The sequence below is a fragment of the Papio anubis genome, chromosome 1 (assembly GCF_008728515.1).
Source record: "Papio anubis isolate 15944 chromosome 1, Panubis1.0, whole genome shotgun sequence".
Taxonomy (NCBI): Eukaryota; Metazoa; Chordata; class Mammalia; order Primates; family Cercopithecidae; genus Papio; species Papio anubis.
The window spans coordinates 90,327,956-90,355,632 of NC_044976.1; the positions used below are offsets into that span (position 1 = coordinate 90,327,956).

A 27,677-nucleotide genomic window follows, 5' to 3' on the forward strand; every position below is an offset into this window, starting at 1 on the left:
ATAATTTTTTCTTACAAAAAGCCTATGGACTCCCACCAAAAACAACAGCCTAGACACATCTGCAATAAAATCCTACATGCAATTCCGGCCACTTCACAGACTCTCTGAAGCCCATTTATTAATCACCCAGGTTTTTCCTCCAGTAGACACAAGGAGAGTTTGATGGCAAACAAAATTCATTGACCTGCCAATTCCTCCCACATATCCTAAGAGGAGCTGGTTGCACGGGGCACCGTAGCTGTGAAATGCAGCTCAACGCTATTCCTGCTCTGAGGGTACCCACCTGTGTAAAATGTGAGGGATGGGCTGCTGGCCTTGATGCCAAATCATCTAAGTCACTAAAAATCTCAAAAGGGGAGTGTGGTCTATAAATGCATATTCAATGCTGTAATGTAACATTTGATATTGAACGAGAACTTTTTTCATTACAAATTTGTCTGGGGGTGAGGATGCCAAATAGAACTGAGCTCTGGAGAGGTGAGAGAAGTAGCTGGGAAGGCAGGCAGATTAGCCTCCTCGGAACCACGCTTAGGAATCTGCACTTTAGCCTGAAGGCAAATTGGGGAATTACTTAAAGGCCTCAAAATGGAGTCTTTTTAGGATTACTTTGGCTGCATGGTGCAGAAAGAATTGAAGGGAGCAAAATGGAAAGTTGGCATACTAGTTAGGAGGCTGCTGCAATGACTCAACTCAAGAGACAATGGCTCTTGAGCAGTGTGCAACAACAGCCGGAGTAGGAATAAGTCAGTGGTTTGAAGAAAGAGACATTTTAGAGGTAGAATAACACTTGGACTTATTGATTTGGTTAGAGCGGAGCCAAAGAGGCTGTAAATTCCCAGGTTTCTGGCTTGGACAACTGGAAGACGGTGGTACCATCTGGAGATATGGAATGCTGGAAGCAGCACTGGGGTATTTGAAGGGGCTAAAAATAGTAGACCTTAAACACGTATTATTTTTCTTTGACTCTGGGAGATTGACAGAAGGCCCAGGAATGGTTTCCAGGGCTAGACACCCACTTCCAAGTCCCCTGCCACGTTTCTCTGAGAAGAGCGACAGCTCCCGCTGCACTCTTCTTATAGTCCGTACACCCTTCCCTCTGCTCTGCACCTCAGCCTTTCTCCTCCCTCTTCCTCATCAACACAGTTGGAGCAGACGATACATTCAGAAGAAAGTCACAGTGAAAAAAGTTACATCAGCCTGAGGGTAGAATTTAATGATGACAAGACAAGACACATATTAATAATTGATATATCTTTTTATTATGCACAGATAAAAGACTTAAAACTGTGGTTATCAAAACTATACATCTAAGCATCTTCACAAAATAGCTGACACACTGAACAGAGAAAAGAATACAATAGGGGTGTTCAAACTGGCCACAGGGATTTTAAGGGTACTCTTTTTACCCTCATAGATGATAAAAACCAGCAACAAAATCAGGCTCATTCAGGAAAAACCAGAAGAGAGAAGTATTGTATTTGGAAACTGATAATAGTCCTTTTTAGAAAAACATCTGTCAGTTTCATGAACCACCCCAGATAAAACAAACATGAAAAAAATCACATAGGATTCACCCAACAAAATGTGCTCTGTTAACACAACCAGCAGTACAATCATTCGAACCATGAGGTAGTTACAGTACAAAAAGACTGGCACGCGTGTGAGCACCCCACACACACACACAATCATGCCCACTAAGAACACACGCAAGAAATGGATTTACAATCTTATTCCAAGATAAGGAAAAAACCATTTTTTTTTTTTTTTTTGTTTAGAAAATGCTATAGAAACAGTTTAGACAGAAGAAATCTCTGGCTTTTTAAAATACAGAGTAACAGCTGGTAAACACCACATGGTGAAAAGCTATAGCGTATTATACAGACAATCTGCCTTGGAGTTTAGGGCATTTCAACAACAGCTTCAGCATCAAACAAACAAAACAAAATGGCCTCTGCAAATTAAGGGTGTAGCCTGCAGAAATAACAAAAGACGGCAGATAGAAGAGTTCAGCTGAAATACAACAATACTTTTAAAGAAACTTGTAGAACATGTTATAAAAGTAGAGCTTGTACTTTGTATTAAAACTGTAAAGTGTGAAGCAATTAGAAATACTGCAATGAGAAGCTAGGGAGAAAATACCTTATTTTTTTAATGTTCATTTTTTAGAAACATTTCAGAAATACTTAACAACATTCACTCTCCCAATATGAGATTAGGTTTTATTGACACAGATTTCTTGATCTGGAGAATACTTCTGACAATGAGACCCAAACAAATAAAAGGTGATTTTTTTCCTCTCTCTCTCTTTTAAAAAAATCTTTTGGTTTGCATCTATAAATTTGTAAATTAATTTTAAATTATTTATAAAATCATTGGCAATGTAGCATCTCTCTTAAAAATATATATTTAAATATATTACAGAAGGTTTTAACTCTGCCCTTCTAAGACATCGATCTTTTAATATCTCCTAATAGCTAATTTTCTTTTTAACAAGATGGAAAGGGTTTTTTAAAAAAGCAAAGGACTGGTCAAAAGAATTCACAGTAGCTGAAATTAAACATTTCATATGGAGTAACTTAAATTTATCTAAAACACTTAAATATATCTTTATACACAGATTTTGTAGTAAAATATAGCTATAAGTGACTTAAAGACTCTAGTCTTCTTTGAAGACATCTTTAAACTTTTTTATACATAGAATATGCTAAAACAATACATTCCACTGAAGGTTAGGCAAAGCGCATTATTTTCAAACACAGGTAGCGTAATCTAGGTCATCTACTCTGATACCCTTTTGTTAAAAAAAAAAAATTAAAGGAAAAAAATTCTCTAAACTCATGTCTTCTTCCTTTGTATATGGAAATCTGGAAACTTTTCAGTAGATCAATGTAGATAGCCTGGAAATCTCAGCCCTAAAGTAATCTGTTTTGGTTAAAATTTTCCTTATTGAATGTCTATATCTATTAGGTTAGTCAGATTATTACTCAACGATTTGGTAAAAATGATTGTCAATTTCCACATACTTGTTTCCCATGTAGACATTGCCCTAAGGTTTTAAGCTTCATCAGCATTTCCTACTGAGGTTCCATTCACAGACAACCAGGCATAACTTCCTTATTTTAAGGGCAGTGGGATTTGCTTAAGAATATTTTGGGGGCAGAATCTAACTTGTTCTACTTATGGAATTCTATGTTGTTTGGGGGAATTCTGGAAAAAGAATAATTTGCAATGAAGCTATCTTCAGCAGTAAAATAATTTAGCATGATAATTTCCCTCTGGCATTCTCTCTCGCTTTTTTTTTTTTTTTTTTTTAACATAGAGGTATCACTGAGCTTATTTTAGCTGCAAAGTGGCATCTTATTATTCCATTTAATGAAATTCCCCTCAAGCCCTTTTTGAGTTTGGGATATATTTAAGGCAAGAGAAGTAAGGCAATCCAAATAAGTGCCCTTTTCCAATCTCAGCACTGTCTTGGTGGAATTGGCGACACTATTCGGATAACCAACTGGAGACCAGCAGGATTTGCCATACATTTGCATCTTGCTAGAGTTTGGTTTTTATAAAAGGGCCTATTTTTTTTTTAAGTTGACATGTTTTGAGTGGAAACACTCACCCTAGCAAATATACTTAAGAATAAGTTGCAACTCTAAAAGCATAAGGACATTTTCAAATTTTCTCCAGCTGAGAAAATGAATGTGCCAGATGACATATTATATACTTGTACTTGCATACACATAGAAATATATCACTGTGCAAATTTCTCCTTGATTTTATAACTGAATTTCACCTCAATTTATACATTAATTTGTCAGAAGAAAATATTAGGAATGGGCACAAATCTGTGGTTCCTGATTTTGGTCGTTTTCAATTTCTGTAGGCTTGTAAGAAATACAACATTTGCATTAAGACATTTTGCAGTGGTGTATGCAAGTATGGGAAGAAACAGGAAGCAGATAAGGTCATTAGCATTGGTTTTGGCCCAGGGCGTAAGAAAGGAATGTTGCCTTGACACTTGTCAGGGTGCAGTCCCTGAGGGCAGCACCCATCAAGGGACACATCAGACCCCACAGGGTGTGGCAGCAAAGTCAGAAGCGTGCATCCAGACGAAGGTGCGAATTAGACAGGAGGAACGCTTAGAAAGCCTCAAAGCCATTTCTTGTTTTACATCTTGGTTCAGATATAAAGAATCTTTGGCCGCATCTCCTCACTGGTTCTACTATCTGGCTATTAACCCTTTACCAACTCCTTGAGTCTGGGTAAAACTCAGGGCCCCAAATTATATCTTCTCACCTGGACAAAGCAGCATTTTTAAAACTGGCATGTGTTTCACATTGAAAACCCCCAAGCCTGTGAGGGGCTGGTGGAGAAGACCACCATTTTAGCTTTCTCACATGAATTCTAGTGTGGTACAGAAGCCCAGGGTCATGTTTATATTAGCCCTGGGTGTGGGGTGAATAGAATGGGTGATCTTTATACTGAAATTCATTCTGTCTTTACAAGGGAACCAAAATCCAGCCCTCTGAGTCTGGACATGAGGCTCAATCATTGGTCCTGCCCTTGGCAGTAGCTGAGCTGGGCTGGGCTGGGCTGGGTTGGGCTAGGCCGTGCTGCTGCTGGAGCAAGGCGTGCTCTGCGTGCTGCCGATGCTGTGGGCAGCACTGCTGTTTTCCGAGGCTGGCGGGGAGGTGGGGACTTGCTGCCTTCCTGCGGTCTCCCCTGCAGTTAATAAAGAAAAGGCAGAGTCAGAGAAAGACGCATATTATGTATGTGCATTCCTGAAAAGACCATTTATTCCGCATTTGCCATTTTAACTGATGTTTTTCTCAACCAGGGACAGAAGCAACTAGACTAGATCCTAGATGGCTGGAATACCTTCTAAAACAAGGTTTTGCTATTTGTTGTTTTATTTTTAAAACATCATGAATAGGAAAAAGAAGACAGCTGACTGACAGGCAGCTCTAGTGGCTAAGACCTCTGACAGTTGATGACAAAGTCCCTGAATTTCAGGGTCTACAACCTTTGATGAAAACACCACCACTTGGTCTGTGTGAACTGGCAACTGACCAGCACCTGTATTCAGGAAACACTGTCCGTCTTCTCTCATTAAGATATTGTAGGATTTGGAGGGTGTGACCTTTAAATTGTAGTTAAGAGAACCTTGGAAGTTTGGGAGCCTTGTTCTGAATGCACTTGTTAAAAACAGTAGTGAAATATAGACTTTGTCCTAGCTACAGTAGAGAGAGCCTTGTGTGCCAAACAGATAAATTACCTGAGAAATTGGGGTGGGGGATAGCTGCTATTGGAAAAACCTTTTGGGGAAGGGGTTTAGCTGTTTGCAAATGGGGACTGCAGTTGCCAGCGAATGGCCTCTCTTCCCCACTGAGGTTCCCTGTGGGGTGCAGTGTGAGTATCTCCTAAGACTTTAAGCATCCCACTTTTCATTACACACCCCACTGCATTTTAGTTAAAGCCATTCATCGTGCCAAATGTGCAGTGCTTTGGAGAGGAAGGAAACCTCAAGTCACACACATGGTTTGCATTTAACAGTGCAAAAGGCCCTAGAGTTACTTCTCTTTGGCAAAACTGGCCTCAGTGCAACCCTCAAAAAATGGCTCTAGGTAGGGAAAAGTGATCAGGGCTCTCCAATAAAAAACACTGCATTTACTTTGAAAAGCCAGAGCATAAACTTCATAAACTTCTTGTAAGCAGCATCCCCTCCTTCAATGTGGGAAACCCCAGAGGGCCAGGCCTGTTGATGAATGAGCCTCCTCTTTCCTGTCATGCTGAAATACACATCTATCAGCCGGAGATAAGCAACCCTCCCAGCTGCTTCATTAAAACAAAACACTCAAGGAAAGGCCCTGCCCTCCAGTGCAGGAACTTGGCCCCATTACTTCCATTCTCTTTCTGGGGCCCCTCAAAAGCCTCTGTGAAAAAAGCAGTTCTGCAAAATGTAGAACTGGCTCATGTCCCTGGGTCTGGTTACAGCTTTTCCTGTCACCCCTTTCATGAACCACACAGTTATACACACTTTTGCATCAACCTCAAAGTATTTATGTGCTTGTTGTAAGTTTGGCCCTTGTTGTACTTCCTCTAATTATCTTTTCTTCTGGGATTGGCGGGATGGATAGGGGACTGGGGTCAATATTCCTGAGAAGCGGAGAAACACTGCTTTTTTTTTTTTTTTTTTTTTTGAGACGGAGTCTCGCTCTGTCCCCCAGGCTGGAATGCAGTGGCGTGATCTTGGCTCACTGCAACCTCCACCTCCCAGGTTCAAGCAATTCTCCTGTCTCAGCCTCCCGAGAAGCTGGGACTACAGGCACGTGCCACTATGCCTGGCTAATTTTTGGTATTTTTAGTAGAGACAGGATTTCACTGTGTTAGCCAGGATGGTATCGATCTCCTGACCTCATGATCTGCCCACCTCAGCCTTCCAAAGTGCTGGGATTACAGGCGTGAGCCACCATGCCCAGCTGAAACACTGCTTTTGACTTTTTTGGAAACCTATGTTTTGGACACTCCCCAGCACTGCCCTCTACTCTTCGTGTGTGTGTATAACTAAGGGTGGGGAAATTTGCCCCCATGGCAATAACTTTCTGCCAAAAATTCACTTTCCCCAGAGTAGAAGCTTTATTTCTAGAAGGGAATCAAATCTCTTAACTATCCTGATGTCAAAACAAAAACAAAAAACCTCCAGAGACCCAAACAACTCTAGATATGCTTTACGAATTCGACTCCCTTACAAACCACATGTTGGTCCATACCCAGCTAGATCCTCACATAATCAATTAGAAGGACTAAGGTGGCTATGCATGAACCACATTTTAAACTTACATTTTCCTATTTAAATAAGGATACATCTGAAAAGCAGGAGGCAACTCCATCTTTTTCTTCTTTGGCTCACCTGGGCTTTGTCTGCTCAGCCCAATAGCAGGTAAAAAAGTAAGAAGGCCTTGCTTCATCTAGCAATAGGGAGCAAGTTTGCTCCTCCAGGAGTTGCCCTGTGCTTGATTATTCACATTCAGGAAAAGTGCCAGGACTATGCCCTGCCCAGGAAGCCTGAATATCTGCTTTCCGACGTCTATTTGCCAAATATAATTTGTTGCCATGTCAGTTTATTTTCATCAGTGCCTATTAAAGAGACCTTCAACTTCCCGAGCTTTGGAAACTCTTGTTCTGGTGATGCAAAACACTCCAGAACAAAACCCCAAACAAATAAAGAAGCCTCTGCACTCGAGACTGCAGGATACATCTCACCAGCTGGATAAGTCAGGTTAACCCAATATTATATTGACTTTGATCCAATAAAGGGCCAAGGTGAATCTGAGAATCTGCTGGGAAATATTGAAAGTCCCCTCTTCAGACCATCCTTTCCACTTCTGTGGCTATTTTCACATGTAAGATGCAAGGTTTCTCAATATAACCATGTTTTAAAAATAACTCTTACCGGCTGGGTGTGGTGGCTCACGCCTGTAATCCCAGCACTTTGGGAGGCCGAGGTGGGCGGATCATGAGGTCAGGAGATCGAGACCACAGTGAAACCCCGTCTCCACTAAATATACAAAAAATTAGCCAGGTGGGGTGGTGGGCACCTGTCGTCCCAGCTACTTGGGAGGCTGAGACAGGAAAATGGCGTGAACCCAGGAGGCGGAGCTTGCAGTGAGCCAAGATCACGCCACTGCACTCCAGCCTGGTGACAGAGTGAGACTCCATCTCAAAAAAACAAAACAAACAAACAAAAAACTCTTACCTTTTGACAGAATTAAGAAAAAGTTTTTTCACTGTCAAATGGAAGTGATGCTACAGAAAAATTCACCATGAGGAAGAAAGTTGAATGTGCAGGTGCTTCTACTTAATGGGCCAACAGAGACCCCCAGGTTTTCTGAGATGGGTCTTTTGGCTGTCTGCTCTCCACTGCAGTGGTCTCTGATTTTGTGGAGCGCTAACTTTCTCTAAAACATCCCTTGGGTGACAAATATAACCAGGCTGCTCCTAAAGGAAATGGGCAGGGAGGACCTCGTGGCTAAGCAGACTAGGCCCAATTAACACATCTAAGAAAATCAAGGAGGGCGCCTTGCTCGTAAATAAATATCAAACTTGGCCAGCAGAGGAAATGTATTCAGTCTTCATGCTTTCCTCCTAAAATCTCAAACCACACTGAGGGAACAGAGATTTGAGAGGAGGGAGAGTGAGTAGGGGAGAGAGGAATTTGGTGTCTGATATACTCTTGAGGAGGAGGGTACACTGAGGATAAGAACACTAAGCATTAATTCCGCCCATCTCACAGTTAGCTATGGCTGGGCCTAGATAACTGCCAGAGATGCCTTAAGAAATAGAAAAAGCCAGGTGCGGTCACTTACAGTGCCAGCTACTCAGGAGGCTGAAGGGGGAGGATCTCCTGAGGCCAGGAGTTAGAGACTGCAGTGAGCTATGATCTCGCCTGTGAAGAGCCTCTGTACTCCAACCTAGGCAACATAGAGAGACCTGTCTCTACAGGGGGAAAAAAAGAAAAATAGAAAAATAGAAGCAGAAAAAAAAAAACAAAAAAAAACCCACACCAAAAAAAAAAAAAAAAACCCATTTCTTAATGGAGAATGTTTTCTTTCTTTAGCATGGCATGGTGTTGTCCAGATCTGACTTCCTGCTACCTCTTTGGCATCTATATTACAACTGGATTCTTATTTCTAAGTCTTTCACCATGGCAGGTCCTGGGGAAGAAACTATTCAGGAAAGATGTGAATAGCACTGGAGGACTCTGTGGGGAAACAACAGAAGAGTTAAAAAGAAAGGTGAGGCGAAGCTTGGTATTTAGGGCAAAGGAGACTATTGCAAACACTGTCCATGAGGATTATTACAAAGAGGAGCAGACAGCTGTTCTTTATCTCCCTGGAGGGCAGAACATGAGGAAATGAGTTTAAATGGCAGGAATAGGGATTTAGGTCAGAAAAGAACTTGCTGATTATGAGGATTGGTTAGTTATAGAGGGAATTTATAGAATCTCCTTCTCAGGAGATATTTAAGCATAGGATTGAAAACCATATACCTGGGGGTACTTTAGATTTAATATTCCTTGATGCTAGAAAGAAAACAAAGATATTTTCTTCTAGGTCTATGTGTTGCATGCAATTTTGTATTAATGTCTCAGTTTCTTGATATCCTAACTGTAATTAATTCACAAGCTCACTCTTTAAGCAGAGTGAACAATACTACCTTTAATTTAGAGAAGTCTTCAATCACTTTTTATCATTTTCAAATTTCATTCCTCCCCAGTCTCCAAGCGAAAGACTCTTCTTTTGCAGCAAAATTCTCCAGGAGGGGTGAGTTAGACGTTGTTAGAAGTCACGGGGAAAAGACTATATCAAGAATTAAAGTTTTTCACAGTGTCCTGCCTACTACTTTCTTTCTATATTCCTGCAGTGTGGCCAACCTGTTTGTATACAGACTTTGGTTTTCTGTGGTATCTTCCTTGCCTCTGTGGCCCCTGAATAGGATGCAAAGTCTGATAATAACTAAGAAGAAGAAGAAAAGCCAGGTGGAGGAGGAAGGCTGTCCCCCATAGCTGTCACTACAACCCGAGTCAGAAACTGGACTTGAAGCTGTGGTTTGTTCAATGGCTAGACTTGCTACCTCAGCAGGTGTGTTAGTTGTGTTTCCCTTTAGTCAACAAAGAGATAATCGCTACTTCACAGGGTTATCAGGGTGAGCGTACTTAAAACAAGAAATGCGCAATAAAAGCTTTTTCAACTTTAAGGCTGCTCTGATGTGTAAGCAGAAAAAAAATCTAAGAGTGGAAGGAACACTGTTTCACACAGCATAATAAAATGCTGAGGTTTTGAATTAGGTGTGCCCGTCCCAACTCATCGGGCAGTTTTCAACAGCCCTCCACAGAACACACCATGTGTTCTTAAAGCAAAAGTCAAGCGCATACCCAAAAGTCCACCCGAGTCAGGTAAGAGGTTTTCTTTAGGAGCAGCTCTAGAGGTGCCAATGTGTTCAGAGGCCTGCGGTTTCTCCAGGTTCCCAAGCGTAGCCCGATGAAAAGAGAAACAGCAAGAAGATAGGCTAAGGTGTGATAAGGTAGGAGGCAAGAGACCAAGTCCCAGGGATCAGACAGATGCAGCTGGAACAGATGGAAATCCCAATGTGACGATGAAGAAGGCAGGCTCCACTCTCTTTTCACTCAAATGCTCATATCATTATTTTATAAAACCATTAAACACAGAGGTTAAGATGAATGCCTTCTGCTTTCCTGGTGTCTGTTGGTGTGTCTTTTTCTCTCAAAAAACAAAGTACCTCCCAGAGCATCTGGCCATTCATACCTTTCCCCCTTCTTCTCACCCTCCCCTCAGTTTCCATGAGAGGTTAATAGAAAACTTAATTCTTCAGCTTAGAAACACTTCTTCCTTCTCCAGTGAGACTTCCCTTGTCAGTTCTCCATTTTTCTGACAGAGTTCATCAGGTCACTGCTTTCCTAAAGGTTGGCATGTGTGCCTGTAGCTGGGTTTCTGCTCGAGCCAATCTGCTTATAATCAGTCTGTTTGGTTATTCTCTTCCTCTGAATACATGGGAACTCCACGACAGCAAGGACTTTGTGTTGCTCATGGCTATTTTACCAGTGCCTAGAATAGTGTTGGCATTTAACAACAGCTTAAAAAATCCGTTGAATAAGTGAGTGAAAGAACGAATAAATGAGTGAACAAACCAAAAAAATTTAGCTGATACTAAACAGAGGCAAAAAGAAAAACTAAAATACTTGCTAATTAATGTTTATTATCTAATAAGCAGAAGGAAGATAAAAAGATTATGGCTACATGACCTTTGAATTTGTAATAACACAATAGCAAGAGACAAGAAGAGTGAACTCTGAATCAAGAAAGCAAGGTTCCAGTCCTGACTGCTGTGCCTGTGTAACTTTGAGCTGGTCACATCAGTTCTCTGGGCTCAATTTTCTCGCTATATAAAAAGGAAATGTTGATGCAGACTAATAATTTTCCAAGGACTCCCTTTAAGAAACTGATTTAAAACAAAAAACAAACAAACAAACAAAAAGCAAGGGTACGACTTTGCATAGAGATAGTGCATTTAAAGGCACTGACTTGCATTCCTTTCCCAAATCTTACCACAATGACAGTAAATGGATTTTTAAAGGCATAAACATATGAGAACAAAGATAACAAAAGTAAAGATAACAACAATAAAATATTGGAAGCTGGTGAGGAAATGAGTGAGTGGCAACTGACTTGGCAGACTCAAGAGAGCTGAAACCTAAGCCAACAGTGGGAAAAACTGAGAAACAACCAATTTATGTCACCGAACCCTTAAAAAACTAAGGGAATGGTGGCATTAGGCACCTCTGGAAACCTCTCTTGAATATATGGCTATAAGCAAGAGGGGTTGGCTGAACTACATGAGAAGCAGAATAGTTCTCTGCATTTCCTCCCTCACTCCACTGCGCTGAGATCTGCCCTTCCTAATCCAGGAAGAAGAGGGGAAGTTTACTCTCTTAAGAGAAGGAAACTGAAGGTTCCAGGAATGATCAACACCAGGCACATTTGAGGGCAACAGTACCACATTCAAAAGGGGGGGGACTCAGCAAATATATGTTAATACATATTTTGGCTCACCTGGGCTTCTTTTGCTCAGCCTAAAAAGAGATAAAGCAAGATGGCCTTGCCTCATCTAGCAACAGTGAAACGCTGAATCAAGAAAGTAGGGTTCCTGTCCTGACTGTAACTATGTAACAAATTTGTCTCCTGTAGAAGTTGCCATGCGCTTGATTATTTGCATTTGGGAAAAGTGCCAGGACTATACCCTGGGCAGGAAGTCTGGATATTTGCTTTCTGGTGTCTATTTGCCAAATATAATTTGTTGCCATGTCAGTCTATTTTAATCAATGCCCATTATAAAGGTCTTTCAACAGCCAGTCCTATACCTTTCAAGTAGGAAACAGAAAAACATATTTTATGGAAGCCTGATGAGCTAAAGAGGAAAGATCTGATGATGAGATATCAGGGGTTCATCAATAACATGGCCCAGTCAGATCACCCTAAGGAAGTTCACAATCAATACGTCGCACTCACAGTTTAGCATTTCCTTATTCTTAAATAATCCTATATTAATATTCTCAGATGACACTGTACCCATGAAACAAGAATAGAACCTTTTTTTTTTTTAAGGAAAAGAAATTCATAGGAAAAAAGTTATTGGAATTTAAAAATTTGAAGCCAGTATTAAAAACTCAGTAGATAACTGAAAGATAAAGATGAGAAAAACTCCCAGAAAATAAAGAAAGTAGAAAGATGGAAAACAGGGAAGAAAGGAAAATTAAAGGACAAGAGGTTCAACTTTCAAACAAATAAAATGATTTCTAAAATGAGAGAAAACAGAAAAAAGGGGGTGAGAAAAAAAATAAATCATTTTTAAAACTCTTAGCACCGAAAGACAGGAGTTTCTAAACTGAAAGGGCCCAATTATTGACCAGCACAACGTATGAAGATACATCTAACTCAAGAGACATCACTGTAAAATTTCTTCCAGAAAGAAAAACAGGTCATATGCAAAAGGGATCAGGAATCTGCACAGCTCTGAACTTCTCAACAGCAATCCTCAGAGCTAGAAGACAATGAGGAGGGCTTTCAAAAGTCCAAAGGAAAAAGTGTCTATAATCTAACATTCTATACCCTGCCAAACTATCTACCAGGTGTTTCTGTTAAACGAGGATATTTTCAGACATGCAAGGTGTGAAAAACATTTGCCTCCTATGTACACTTTAAACCAGGAACAAGAAAGGCAGGAGATACATGACACAGGACATCCACAACTCAAAAGAGAAGCGAACGGAATGCACAGAATGGTAGTGAAGAAGATCATAGGAAGACAGCAGCGTCCAGAAATGGAGGGAACTGGTTCAGACAGGAGCAAGTCAGAGGCTCCAGGAAAGAGCTGAAGAAAAGGAATCAGTAGAACATTCCATATGTCTCAATGTATTAAAAGGAGATTGAGACAGCTGGCAGGGTCAGCAGAAGAAATAATGATAAATATACAGAAAATTAAGCTAATGACTGAGGCAGGAGAATGGCGTGAACCTGGGAGGCGGAGCTTGCAGTGAGCCAAGATTGCACCACTGCACTCCAGCCTGGGTGACAGAGTAAGACTCCATCTCAAAAAAAAAAAAAAAAAAAAAAAGAAAAGAAAAGAAAATTAAGCTAATGGGGTAGGGTGGGGAAAGATAATAATTCTAGGGAAAATTAAAAGTCATGCAGGATATTATACATGAGTTAACTGTGATTAGCATTTAGGTAGTCATAATAATGTAAACAGTAAATGCTGATCTAACCAAAATGTCAGCATATTTCTATTAAGAGGATGGCGGGGGAAGGGGACATTTTCCATAACAGGGAGTATACAAAAAAGGTCTAAACCTGCAAAGTCAAAAAGCAGCAATATACTCATGGTATTTAGAAGTATGGATTAACATCCAAAAGGATGAGCTAAGTGTCAAAAAGAATGCTCTGGGGAGTGAGTTAAGAAAGTGGGGCAGTAGGGGTTTGATTTTTTTCATAACAAGTCTTGTAGGATTATTTCAACCTTTAAGCTACTTGCATGTACTACTTTAATAAAGCTAAAATGTTTTACTAGAAAATAAAAATAAAAGCATTTGTTCTTCCCTTCAAGAAAAAACCAGATATGATTTTGCATGTGATTTTAGGGACTTCGTGGACTAGAACTTAGGGATCCCTGAACTAGGTAGGGTCCCTAGGAGCATGAAGATTCTATGGTTCCAGCACCATTTCAGCCCCCAAGCACCCCTCCTCTCTACAGCATCTTAGGAGAGAATGTAAGTTTTAGGAATGGAGTTTTCCAAACAGAATTAATCCAGCCTCAAGGGAATATCTCTTATTGTGCCCAGAGTTGTCCTATGATAAAGCGGGAACCCCGTCTTTGTAGGCTAACACACATTCCAGGTATGTAAGTAGATATCCACAATCCAAATTTGTGACTTGGTTTTGTGCTCTGTGCTGCACATGGAATGGAAAGCGTAAACAAAGGGAAAGTCATTCAAATTAAGGATTGTTTTTCACACAGAGGCAGATGCTATCTGAACCCCCAAATACAGCATATACGATCTGTGAGTTCCACAGCTTCAATTATTGTTGAAATTGAATGGACTGAGGTAGTATTTGTATCGTAGCTCTCCCCATTGCCCACTGCATTATAATCTTCCTTATTAATCTAAATTGCTGCTAGCTGACCCAGGTAAGAAACTGAAGGGGTTCCAGAAAAGAACTATCATGTGGTACTGAAGTGAGTCTTCTTCATGCTTGTGTGATGCTCGTATTCCTCAAGAGCAATCTATAAAATGAACCAGAGGCTACAGTTTTTAATAAAAAGTAATTTTGAAGCTGTCTCATAAGTCATGTGAAAGGATTTTAAGCCCAAATGACAGTGTCTATAAACTTTTTACCTTCTGAATCAGTGTAATTCATTTTGCTGGAAAGCATCACAGGAGGGAGGTCTTTGGTTTCATTTTTCTTAAATTTACTTACAAACCTATTTCTACATGAACAGTACTTTAAAGGCCCTCCTGAAGTCTCTGGCTTAGGGGAAAAAGGATCAGTAACAGCAGACTTCCAAATTCAATGAGCATGAATACATGCCATACAACCAAGCTTTGCTTTTTGTCAGGTTTGTGTGCTTGCCTGTGGGTAACAGTCTGGATTACTGGGGGGATTTCAGTGGGGTGTGTTCCAGTAGTGAGTGTCATTTGGTTGCCCTATATTCTGCCTGGACCTGGCTTCCTGGCCCAAGATTAGCTTTGAGAGTGCAGCTGTGTGACCAAGGCCAGTCAGTGGCTGAGCAGGCACATGGTAAACATCTGTGGGTGACCCAGTCTTTTTGGAGTACTATCAAACTCATTCCCAACAGACAACATATGCTGCCAACTGCCCTAGCACCTTTCAGCCAGGCAGGAGGTTGGAAAAGTTGCAAAGAACTGTTAGCTTGAGATCTGAACATGTCAGTATTCCTGTGACAAAATTCTTACTCTAAAGTGCTGCTCTGCTAAATGCTATCTTTCTGGTCCGTTTATAAACTGTTCATGAGGAAGAATGCTCCTAAACTGATTCACAGATGGTTATATAATACTCAGAATCATGACACTGGAGTCTTATTTATTTTGAGACAACTTCTCTTTCTGTTGCTCAGGCTGGAGTGCAGTGGTGCCATCACAGCTCACTTCAGCCTCAACCTCCCAGGTTCAAGTGATCCTCCCACCTCAGGCAGCTGGGACAAGAGATGCACATTACCACGCCATGCTAGTTTTTGTGTGTTTTTGTAGAGACAGGGTTTCACTATGTTGCCCAGGCTGGTCTTGAACTCCTGGGCTCATGCGATCCTCCCGTCCCGGCCTCCCAAAATGCTAGGATTATGAGGAGTCATTTTTTAATCTTTCACATAAACATACTTCACTCAAAGTATCCTGACTAGAAACAAGCATTTGAGGACTCAAAGCCCCTCTATTAGAAAGTCTTCTACGTTTTTGCCAAGAGGTTGACTTTTGGGTGAATGTCCCATGCTAGGCATGATGAATCCATTCCTCTCCTTCTGGCATAATCTAAAATACCTCAGTCAGGACATGTGGTATTTAAAGTGAAAATTCTGATGAAAAAGAATCTGACACTTTTAACTACCCGAGGATCACTGTGTCATGCTTTTATTCTCAACAACTTGAGGTTTTGTCTAGCAATCAAGAGGGTAAAGATATGACTCTTCAAAATATCTTTCGGTAGGTACTTCCTTCCCCTTTAAATCAGCCATCCTTTCAGCTTGGCCCAAGGGGAAGCCAAAGATCATGGCATTCATTGGTTTAATGGACAATTAATGAAATTCGAAACAGAGAAGCTGGGCCTACCACTTGCCTCTGATGGATCAATCTAGCACAGTTTACCTAGGTTCACAGTGTAAAACCACAAGGATCCAAGAACAAACAAGAACAAGACCAACTAGTTCTCTAAAGTGCCTCAAAATGCATGTCACTCCTTCCCATAGTTGTAAAGAAACTAAGAAAGAAGCAATAGCAGGGCAATCCTTTTGTTCTTTCTCCATGGCACTGAAGACCCCCTTTGCTGGCCTGCTTTCTGTATTGGGGTCAGAACAGGTTCTCTCATCAGGCCACTCTGTTTCAACCTTGGGACTGGTAGGGAGGGGCACATCTGAATTTTGAAGATTGAGGGATAATAGCTTGAAGATGAAGTGCTCTGTTTCATCACTTTTATTTTATTTTTTCAGTTCATGGAAATCTATTTAGAAAATTTAACTTTAAGAAAAACATGACAATTTAATGTTTTATCAAAGAAGACACAGCATGGGTTAAAAAAAGGTTGAGAAAATCTGGTTTAAGTCATTGATTAAGGACTCTGATGGACAGTGCTCAATACCTTGGCAGGTGTGGTAATAAAATCTTGGCTTTCTTTTTCACCTCCTCTAATTTATATGCCTATCCTTAAATCTTTGGTTTTGACAGAATGGTTTGTATTTCTGTACATTGTCTGCATTAACTTTAAACTCTAACAACAAAGCAGCTTTATTAGCAGCTAAATTTCACCAACATCACAATTGCAATTAGCACAAACAGTTTAAACATTCCTTTTCTTTCCACTGTTTATGGCAAATTATACTTTTGTAAAACCCAATTTAGGCCAAATATGTAAATGTAAAAATAGTAGGAATGAACTTTCTCTTTCATTCGTGATTTCGTCCAACAAAACACTGAGTGTCTACTGTGTGGCAAGAACACAAGCTGTTCACCAACTCATAGTCAACAGTCACACTAACCTGTGTGAGAATAGATGTACCACAAGGCCCCTGTCAGGAGTGCTCCGATCACAAAGGCTGCAAACGCAATGCCCATCACGGTTAGGGTGTCCAGACCATGGAAAATTGCTATAAAGGAGAGAAACCGATACACACAACTTTTCGGTTAGTCTGCTAGTCTGCATACATTGCAATTTTATATTTGTTTCACAAGCACTGTCATAAAGGTTGAGCACTAATAAAATCTGAGAATGCAATGAAGATTCCAATAAAATACACTGTATTTTGTAACTTGCAATTTTTTTTTTTCAAAGGAGAAATGAAACGATCAGGTTTTCAAGGTATTCTCAGTTTGCAATTTATTTTGATCAACAAACTAACTAAAAAATCAGATTTGCAAACTCTGTAAAATCTTAAGTCTGTCATTTCATTGTCTCACTCTGAGGACCTACTATTTGAATGGAGGGTGGCTTGAAAATTCAGTTAAGATGCTTTGGAAAATAAAGTGAACTTCCATGATCAAAATCTGCCTTATTGCTGCTTATTCACTGAACACCTCCAAAAATGACACACTGCACAGAAAACACACACCTTAGAATACTTTATACACACATTTTTGTGAACATTTACAAGTATGGAAGATAACAGAAAGAAAGGAGAATATAGAGTAAAAATAAACTATTCCTGTGGATTATAACATTTCACCGATCTCATATTAAACTCTTAATCTTAACAGCTTCATATTGTGTCATTTAAAACAACCTACTTTTTAACACTTTTCCAACCGTGATCTTTCTATGAGGGGAACGGAAATACCTCCCAGTGGGGAGTGATGTCAGTTTTATGATCAGCAAAACATATAAATAGAACCAATTGTTTCTCCATTTGGCAAAGGTTTTTATATTTGAAATTAATTCCAGGCCCCAGAAATAGAACATTTCCTTTCATTTAAAAGAACTACCTTCTTTGAGTCACTTATAAAAAGTTAAAATTGGTTTCCAAGGGAGAGGAGTTTTTGGTAGAATACAATTTCTAAGGTCTCTGGGTTTTGAATGTAAGTGGGAAATACAGGATCTCCCCACCATTATCATACTATTTCTACTTTCTGCTCCAGTCAGAAGCAACTCCGGTCATCTCTATATAAATTAAATCCCTTTGCCTTTCAACTCACTGCAGTGTAAAGAAAGCTATTTTTTTACATGGAAGATTGCCATACACTCCTGTGACCTTTGAGCAGCCCAGCACTCCAAAGGCTCGGGGGAAGTATGCCATGGTGGAACGAGTCTGGAAGGATCCAAACTCCCAAGTTCTGGTCCCCACTCTTTTAGATGTGTGCTCTTTGGTGTGTTCATTTAATTTCTGAAAAATGCAGATAGCTTCGGTCACCTGCTGAAGTCAGAGGGTCAACATCTGAGTTTGTAAAACGGATGAAGATCCACTAGATGGAGGAAGAGGTGGGAAGAACTCCCTGGAGGTGAGGTTGAACCAAGCCTTCAGCCTATTTAATCTAGTCCTTACAACTGATATTAGAAGATGATTTGCCTTTTCATACCCACAGATGCAAAAATTGAGCATGATTACAAGTTTTCAGTGAAACTATTCTAAATTTCCAAAGATGGATATGTGTCCACATGTGCCTCTCTTCGAGTTCATATTGTTCCATAATTAAAAAGTAATAATAATAATCCACTTAAGATAACGGTTTATGAAGCGCTTTGTGAAAGAAACTTTCCAGACTGATTGTTACATGTAGTGAAGAGTCAGCCATGGAGACTAATCCTGGGAGTCTTAGGAAAGGAAAAAAAGCACAGATTCACAAATTCTCCTCAGGAGACAACATTATCTAGAAGAGCTGTGGGTGGACAGCTGGGAAGTCCAGGTTCAAGTCCTGCCTCAATGCCAATGAGGCAGGAATATTTCTGGGTCAGCATTTTCTTCTGCATAAAACAATGAAACTGGCCTAGACAATTTCCAAGTCCTCATTCTGTAGCAATTGGTGTTGCTTTCTCTTTCATTTGTACATGCTCTTCCTGGTGCCCCCAGCCCTTGCACTACGGATTGTCTTGAAAGTATAGCAATGAGTTCCCTTAGCATTACTTCTCTGAGCAGATAAACATTGTTGATAAGACTTAAAGCAAACCACTTCCATGGCTGTATGTGAATACTTTCAGGTCAGAACAGACATAAGCATGCAAGTCATTAACTTATCTCTCTAAATAAGTTACTACCTTCCCACTCAAGCCATACATGCCAATGGATCAACAAATTAATATTTTAAAGTGGTAAAGGTGGAAAGGGAAAAAGAAAGCAGGGATAAACAAAGGACAGAGGAAAGGAAAAAATATGAGCAAAAAGGGGAAAGGGGCAGGGGGAAGGGAGAATGAGAGCAGAAGTCTCCTTATCAAAACACAAAGTTTGGCAAATGTTCACTAACCAACTCATTCTTAGGAAAGCCCAGGAGGTTTTATTTCGAAATAGCTGCATAAAGACTTACGTGGAGAAATTGGATTTGGTTCCTTCACGCTTGGATGTTTTTCTGAAACAAAAACACAAATCAAATGTATTCTATGGAGAACCAACATTGAAGCAAAGGGTCATCAAAATCTCAGCAGAAACTGACACTTTTCCATTTGTTAATAAATACTTTGAGAAAGCTCGGTCAATGATCCTCTTTAGATATCAAAACTATAATGAGTTACCCAGAAATTTTAAGCATTGTACTTTGTCAACATCAATTGTATAGGCTCTCCAATTTGAAGAAAACTTGAAGGCAAACACCTAAACTTAGGGAATTTGGGTCTGACAATTTGTGGGTGTGTGTCTGTCTATATCTTTTTATTTACTTAAGAAAAAATCCAATACCTTTAAATACCATGCCTTTCCAGTATAGTCTATAATATTATTCTGCTTTCAAAATACATTTATATACATTTTTTTGAGGGTCTCACTTTGTTGCTCAGGCTGGAGGGCAGTGGCACCCTCAGCTCAGTGCAGCCTCTGCCTCCCAGGCAATCCTTCCACTTTAGCCTCCCAAGTAGCTGGAAGTACAAGCGTGTGCCACCACACCAGCTAATTTTTGTATTTCTTGAAAAGACAGGATTTCACCACGTTGCCCTGGCTGGTCTCTAACTCCTGGGCTCAAGCAATCCACCTGCCTCGACCCCCAAAAGGCGAGGGATTATAGGCGTGAGCCACTGTGCTCAGCTTTCAAAATATTCTTTTAATTTAATATACACATTTTGTAAAAGTACTTTGTTCTTCTATCCTTAATGCTATTATCCTACAGTTTAACTCCCCTTCATTGCTCATAAGGATTATCACAGAGGCCCTCTTGTCTCCACCACTACCCTCTCCCCAATTATTTCCTCCTCCACACTTGCCACCAGAGTGAATATTCCAGAGCCCAGAGCTGATCATGTTATAACCCTTACTAAATCCCTTGATAACTCTCCTTCCTTTATAGGGAAAAAAAATCCAAACTCTTTAACATGGCACACAAAGTTCTCCCTTCCTTCTCTATCCTCTCTCTCCAGCCTCCTTTCCTGATGGAGTCCTTCACCCATGGTGGGCTTCCCATACTTAGTAATTTAAGCTCCCCAAATTCTCTATGCTGCTCCGTGTCATCATGCTTTGCAAGTTATCCTGAGATACCCTCCTCCCCAGATCTGCTTTGTTGGCATTTTCTCTGGGGGACCTTCGCTGAGTCTCCCACTGCTCCATCTCCATCCCAGCAGAGCTCGTCTCTCTCACCCTTGCTCATTCCATCCCTCCTCTGTTACACTTGGGCCACAATACCTCCTAGTTTTTTTTTTTCTCTCTCTCTCCTTCCCTTGCTCTCTCTTTTTTTTTTTTTTTTTTTTTTTTTTTGCTGTGAGGGCAAGGTCTGGTTCCCAGTCATCTGTATATCCCCAAGGGCTCAGACTGGCATAGAATAGGTCTTCCAGAAATGTTTGGTGAAGGATAATTAAAATGTGAATATACTTTTTGCAAATGGAGGTCACAGAGGAAACCAGCAATCAGACTATGAAGATGTTCACATGCGGTTCGCACCAGTGCCATGAGGAAGGCAGAAAAAAATTTTGTATCACTGTTTTGGAAATAAGCAGCCTGAGACTCTGATATCGTGTGACTAGAGCCCAAGGTCACAGCTGGAAAGCATCAGGGCAGAAGCTGAATCAGAATTCCAGAGTTCTGCCTAGCAGGCTAAATGACTGGTGAGCGTAGCTCTGTCCCTAGCTGGGGAAGCACTGATGAAGCAACTATTTGTGCACAGTTACTCATTATTTTCAGCAGTGAGGCTGAGACCAGCAGTTGGGATATTATGGTCCATCACCTATTTTTGTATGGCCTGTGAGCTAAGAACGGATTTTATATTTTGAAATGATTTTTTAAGAATCAAAAAAGGTTATTTCATGACATGTGAAAATTATATGAAATTCAAATTGACTCCATAAATGAAGCTATACCTGGACACAGCTATGCTCATTTACATACTGTCTATGGCAGCTTTCATGCTGTAACAGCGGCATTGAGTCATTGAGACAGGGATTGCCTGAGCCACAAATAAAAAATAATCACTATCTGGTCCCTTACAGAAAAAGTGTGCTGAGTCCTGCTACAGACCTTGACCTTACTCTTTGGAGTTTAAAAGTGATACATGCTTAGCACCTCTCTTTTCATCTCCATTTTCATTCACTACAGAAGGAACATACACCTTGTGTCTGAATTCACAGTGAAGCAAAAAGAACTTGGGAAAATTTGACCCAAACAAGCAGCATCTGAATTGATGTCTACAAAAATAAAGAAGCTAGACAGGGTAAAAGAAAACAGAACTGTAAATTCTCAGGATTAACCATCTCCGATGGGTGGGTCAACATTCTGGCCACATGAGTTATCAATGTCTGGCTCTAGGGGAAGGAATGCTACCGGATGAATCAGAGCCACCACAATGGAATGGTGCCCCCTGGAGTTGTGCAACATAGTGGCCCTCGAATGAGGATATATGCAAAAGTTATACTTAAATACAATTACTAAGAAAATAAAAATGATTGTATGTTTTTAAGAAAATCTAATTCAGTATGCAGAACACACACTAATTATGCTAACTACAGAAGGCACTACCCCGGGAGCTGGGTCCCATCAGCCTCATTGGCACCAATAAGAACAATGATGCCTTACATTTGTACATCTGTATGGTGTTTTGCAATAGACAAAAAGCCTTTGGCCTTCACTTACATTGTCTCATTTTAAACTCCCAAGAACTCTATGAAGGAAGGGTATCTAGCCACAAACTTCTCCTACTTTCAAGAAGTAGTATTTGATTCCCTGAACTAAGTCCAAAGGCATTTAAAAGTTGCTACAGTATGCATCATGTAAGAAATATACACACTTCTGGGAATAATTCCATCCAATCAACCACCCATGGTTAAACTTTCTCACTCAGAATCCCCAAGCGGTTGAAAAATTATGACTCTCTCCTAAGGAGACCTCACATGTAAGAGTTTAGGTTTTATAGTAAGGCCTGTGTGATGGATGGCATTGTTTTAAAATTCTTAATGGATTTCTGTTATGATCTAATCCTTTACCCCCACCCCAAATAGGGGCCTTCTCACAGAGCTAAACAGAAACAGTTGTTGTTCATTTCCCCTGCGTGAAGTCCCTTCGTGATTTCTGTGCACAAACAGTAATAAGCACAGGCTGCAGAACTGAGGTTAAAGGACTCTCTCCTTGAACTTTTCTCTTCCTGAATCCCTAAGAACCCCCGAGTATAACTAAAATGGCTTGATCTCCACCGGAACCCTATCATCGAGTTGGCATGCTGAGAGGAAAAGAGTGGACGTAACAATATTTACTTTTGGTTTAAGGATAAGATTGTATGAAAGGAATCTTAGCTATTGCTGTAAAGAGAATTGTAACAATAAAGATTTCTTTACAGAAAGGACAAACTATAATCAGTGTTCTGAATTAAATCTTTTCATATACTCTGAGCAAATTTTGGTCTCTAGAACCAAAATTCCCCTCCTCAGATTGTTCAGCATGGTTTTCATAAATGGGATATTTCTGGGGTTATGCATGAGTAACTGACCACAGTTTTTGGCCTTTAGTGTTCAATTTGGTACTAGGCACCACAGGATGGAGTGGGCCCACAGTGAAGCAAGGCATCCCACTGGTACCCGCATCTATTGGCATTTGGCAAAGGGAAGAATAGGGAGAGGAAGATTCTTCCTGGAGACTCAGGAGGTCTTTGTACAGGCCCCATTTAAGATAGAGTTTTTACTAACTTGACGTCACAGTAACTGAACCCTTTCTCTGGATTCTTTCAATATTTATGATATTCATTGCAACTGCCTGTTCACTTATCTGTATCCTGCCACTAGACCAGCGTGTCTCACGTGGTGGGTGATTTTTATTCCAGGGGACATTTGGAAACGTCTAGAGACATTGTGAATGGTTACAACTGGGCTGGTGGTGGGAGGGTGTTGTTACTAGCATGCAGTGGGTAGAGACCAGGGATGCTGCTTAACATCCTGTAACACACAGGCAGCCCCCCAACTACAAAGGGTATTCCAGCCCAAACACTGACTGAACTGAGATTGAGAAACTTTGCACTAGGCTGTAAAGGCCTTAAAGACAAGACAATTTGTCCACTATATACCGGCCATATCTTAGGTACTCAATAAACTTAAAAAAAAAAAACTAATAACCACAAATATCATGTATATTTTACTCTTGATATTTCCCCAGCAATGCAACCTTCACACCATTTTCAGAGTAGCCTTTCTTTTTTTTTTTTTTTTGAGACGGAGTCTTGCTCTGTCACCCAGGCTGGAGTGCAGTGGCCGGATCTCAGCTCACTGCAAGCTCCACCTCCCGGGCTTACGCCATTCTCCTGCCTCAGCCTCCCGAGTAGCTGGGACTACAGGCGCCCGCCACCTTGCCCGGCTAAGTTTTTGTATTTTTAGTAGAGACGGGGTTTCACTGTGTTAGCCAGGATGGTCTCGATCTCCTGACCTCGTGATCCGCCCGTCTCGGCCTCCCAAAGTGCTGGGATTACAGGCTTGAGCCACCGCGCCCGGCCAGAGTAGCCTTTCTAAATGACCTAAGCATCAGTTTCCTGCTTGAGATCTTCTGACGGTTCTTAACTTAGAGGTACATACTGGAATATGTATGGATGAAATTAAATATCTGGGTTTCCTTCAAAACAATCCAGTGGATGACAGAAAGTGATAAAACAAGATTCACCATAAATTGGCAATTGTTGAGAGTTATTCTATTTTTGTATATATTTGAAATTTTTAAGATAAAAAGTTTTTAAAATGTAAAATACTGGCCGGGAGCGGTGGCTCACGCCTGTAATCCCAGCACTTCGGGAGGCCAACGCGAGTGGATCATCTGAGGTCAGGACTTCGAGACAAGCCTGGCCAACATGGTGAAACCCTGTATCTATTAAAAATACAAAAATTTGCTGGGCATGGTGGCAGGCGCCTATAATCCCAGCTACTTGGGAGGCTGAGGCAGGAGAATCACTTGGACCTGGGAGGTGGAGGTTGCAATGAGCCAAGATTGCGCCACTGCACTCTAGCCTGGGTGACAGAGTGAAACTCCGTCTCAAAAATAAATAAATAAATAATGTAAAATACAGGATGTTAAACAAAATCTCTATGATATCCCTCCTTCCCTTCTTGGATAGAGACTGCATGCCCTGGTCTGTCAATTAAGCATTTCTACCAGCTTTCCACTCAGTTTCCCCTTACCTCGACCTCAGCTTGAGGACAAAACCTGGCTGGTCCTTTAGAGTATCTTTATTCTGGAAAGATCAAATATGTTCCAAAAAGTAATGCCTCTCTTGGATCAACTTCCAACTGACATTCACAACTTTCCCTTCCCAAAAAACCTCTAGTTTGCTGAGAGGTTGAGAGGAAGGAGAGGAAATTAACATTTACTGAGTATCCAAGATACGCAGGCATTTTTATTTTTTAAAGTTAGGCGGTAAAAATATGGAGAAAATTCAGTATCTCAAATATTTAACTTGCTAAGAATTAAATGCATCTATAGGTATATAAATCATGGCAAATTTTGGAATGATATTTTTTGCTCCTGACGTCCACATTCATACTCTTCTGTGTATGTGCACTGTTTCAGAGAAATGGTTACTCCTCCCTTTCACCATTTAAAAAAAATCATCACCAATGTGGTATAATCATTTTTACTGTATAAGCCCAAGTGTTCTCAAATGCTGTACAAAGTGGTCACAGAATCCAAGGTATACAGCACTAATATGCCTATACTTCAAAATTTCAGAAAATAGGGTAGGACGGCACTCCCTCAACTATTTTAAATGTTTTGTCATAAACCATAATATGCATAAACTATTTATGTTTTCTGGGCTTTTTCTGTGAGTTACTATTGAAAATCATGGAACTTCTCCTGAACTTGAATACTCTGCTAAACAGGTTACACATTTCCCAACATCTTAACCCCTTGGGTGAACAGACATTTTTCCTAAAATCTTTCATCTTCCTTTTAGTTCATAATTATTAGGGTATTTGGGGTGTTACCTTGAATACTAATGTGATATGGTGTGAAAAGGGAGAAGTGGGCCGGGTGCAGTGGCTCACGCCTGTAATCCCAGCACTTTGGCAGGCTGAGGTGGGTGGAAAATCACCTGAGGTCAGGAGTTTGAGACCAGCCTGGGCAACATGGTGAAACCCAGTCTCTACTAAAAATGCAAAAATTAGCCAGGTGTGGTGGTGGGAGCATGTAATCCTAGCTACTAGGGAGGCTGAGGCAGAAGAAGCACTTGAATCCAGGAGGTGGAGGTTGCAGTGAGCCGAGATCGTGCCACTGCACTCCAGTCTGGGTGACAGCATGAGACTTTGCCTCAAAAAAATAAAAAAAATAAATAAAATAAAATAAAAAAAAGAAAGCAAGAAAAGTGAGAAGTGGGGCAGGGAGAGGGGTGTGAAGACATAGATGCATATGATTCTAGTTTTCAGTAAAAACTAGAAACAACCTCCATCTGGAATAAGGCACAGGGTTTAAGAGCACAGGTTCTGGAATCACAGTGCCTGAATTTGAATCCCAGATCCACCATTTATATGCTGTGTGCCCTTGGCCAAGTTATCTCTATACAGAGGTGCTATGAGGATAAAATATAATAATCCACATAAAGCATTTAGCACAGAGCCTTGCACAAAGTAAATGCTCAACAAATGTTAGATCATCATCTTCATCTCCATACTATCATCATCAGCTTTAAACTTTCATCTATTGTTAAAAATCTAAATGGTAGAATGCTAACCCAACACTGATTCCCAAAGGACTTAGAGATCAAAAGTGGCAAAGATGTGCTCAGGAAGGTTCCATTAAAAACAGTGGCCCAGAGGAGGAATCCAGAAATATTTTTGTAGTCTTGATTGCCTACTTTCCTGTCCACAGAAGAAACACTGAAGTATGTCAATGCTATTGGCAGGGGTGGCCACAGAGCAGCTCTCTGCCTGGCTGTGAGGTTGCCAACCAGAGCCTTTATCTGCTGTCCCAGAAAATCCAAGTGGTGAAAAATAAGATGAACCAAACAAACGACCAGGGAGAGCTGGAGTTTTGGCATGGCCTTCAAAGAGCACCTATGTAGTAAAAGCACAGTGAAGCGTCCCATTGGTTGGGAAATTTTTATCCAAAAAGTCATAGATTCTACAATAAAGGGACATAAAGCTGTCTGGCAGGAAGGACATTCGTGACCTGTTATTATCCAAATAAACCAATGCAATTAGACAAACGGTCACAGTCTCTTTTTTCTTTTTTTTTTGAGACGGACTTTTGCTCTGTCCCCCAGGCTGAAGTACAGTGGTGCGATCTTGGCTTACTGCAACCTCTGCCTCCCAGGTTTAAGCAATTCTCATGCCTCAGCCTCCAGAGTAGCTGGGATTACCGGCGTGTGCCACCATGCCTGGCTAATTTTTTGTATTTTTTTTTTTTTAGTAGAGACAGGGTTGCACCACGTTGGCCAGGCTGGTCTTGAACTCCTGACCTCGTGATCCACTCGCTTCGGCCTCCCAAAGTGCTGGGATTACAGGCGTGAGCTATTGCGCCCGGCCCACAGTCTCTTTTCAAATGACTATTCCAATTCACTTTGAGGCAGAAGGCACAGGCTCCAATGGTCTGCATTGAGGAGAAATGATTCAGAGTCAAAAGAAAATAAACATAAAAGGTGAGAGGAGTCACACAGAGCTGAAACCTGCCAGTACACTTACCCCAGTCAGTGCAAAGTTAGAAAGAGAATTTGCATACAGCCCCTGGGAAGCTGGCCTACAGTTTAACCTCCTCAATTTATTTAACAAACCTAAGTAATACACTTTCTTCACGCACATGCTTCTCAACTAAAATCTACTCTCAATTAGCAAATCTCATAAAATTGCTGTGATATTTGGCAAAACTTTCCTCTTGAACTATTATATAAGAAAACATTGAACTCTCAGTACAATTATACTAAGTTTAAATAAAAGTAATTACCTAATTTGCAACAGAAATTACTTAGAAAATACCACCAGGCTCAAAAGAAGAATAGATGAATTGCTGGAAGTTATATTGCTGCAATATTAATGCCTAATTATTGTCTGGCATGGGAAAAAGCAAGCTGCTGCCTTCAATTACTAGCAGAATTACCTCTCTCAAAATAGTTACAAGTAACAGATGGAATCCGAGGTAGCTGCTCTTATTGTTAAATTGTCAGAGACGTTTGAACCAGAATGACTCTACCTTGAATAGGGCTGGGTAAAATGGGGCCGAGGCCTACTGGGCTGCATTCCCAGGAGGTTAGGCATTCTCAGCCACAGGATGAGAGAGGAGGTCACAAGATACAGGTCATA

At 40.7% G+C, this 27,677-nt stretch overlaps 1 protein-coding gene across 4 annotated transcripts in view; it reads right to left on the reverse strand.

Annotated features, from left to right (window-relative positions):
- Positions 1–1,236: 1,236 nt before the first annotated feature.
- The window catches only part of TGFBR3 (transforming growth factor beta receptor 3), a 205,985-nt gene continuing 179,544 nt past the window's right edge, over positions 1,237–27,677 (reverse strand). For all 4 annotated transcript variants that reach the window (XM_009212810.3, XM_003892184.4, XM_009212807.4 and 1 more), the window contains 3 exons: positions 19,307–19,348; positions 16,834–16,941; positions 1,237–4,716 (listed from right to left, as the gene is read on the reverse strand). In XM_009212810.3, the coding sequence (XP_009211074.1) occupies positions 4,598–4,716; positions 16,834–16,941; positions 19,307–19,348 (269 nt within the window). In that variant the 3' untranslated portion in view covers positions 1,237–4,597. The remainder of the gene's footprint in view (positions 4,717–16,833; positions 16,942–19,306; positions 19,349–27,677) is intronic.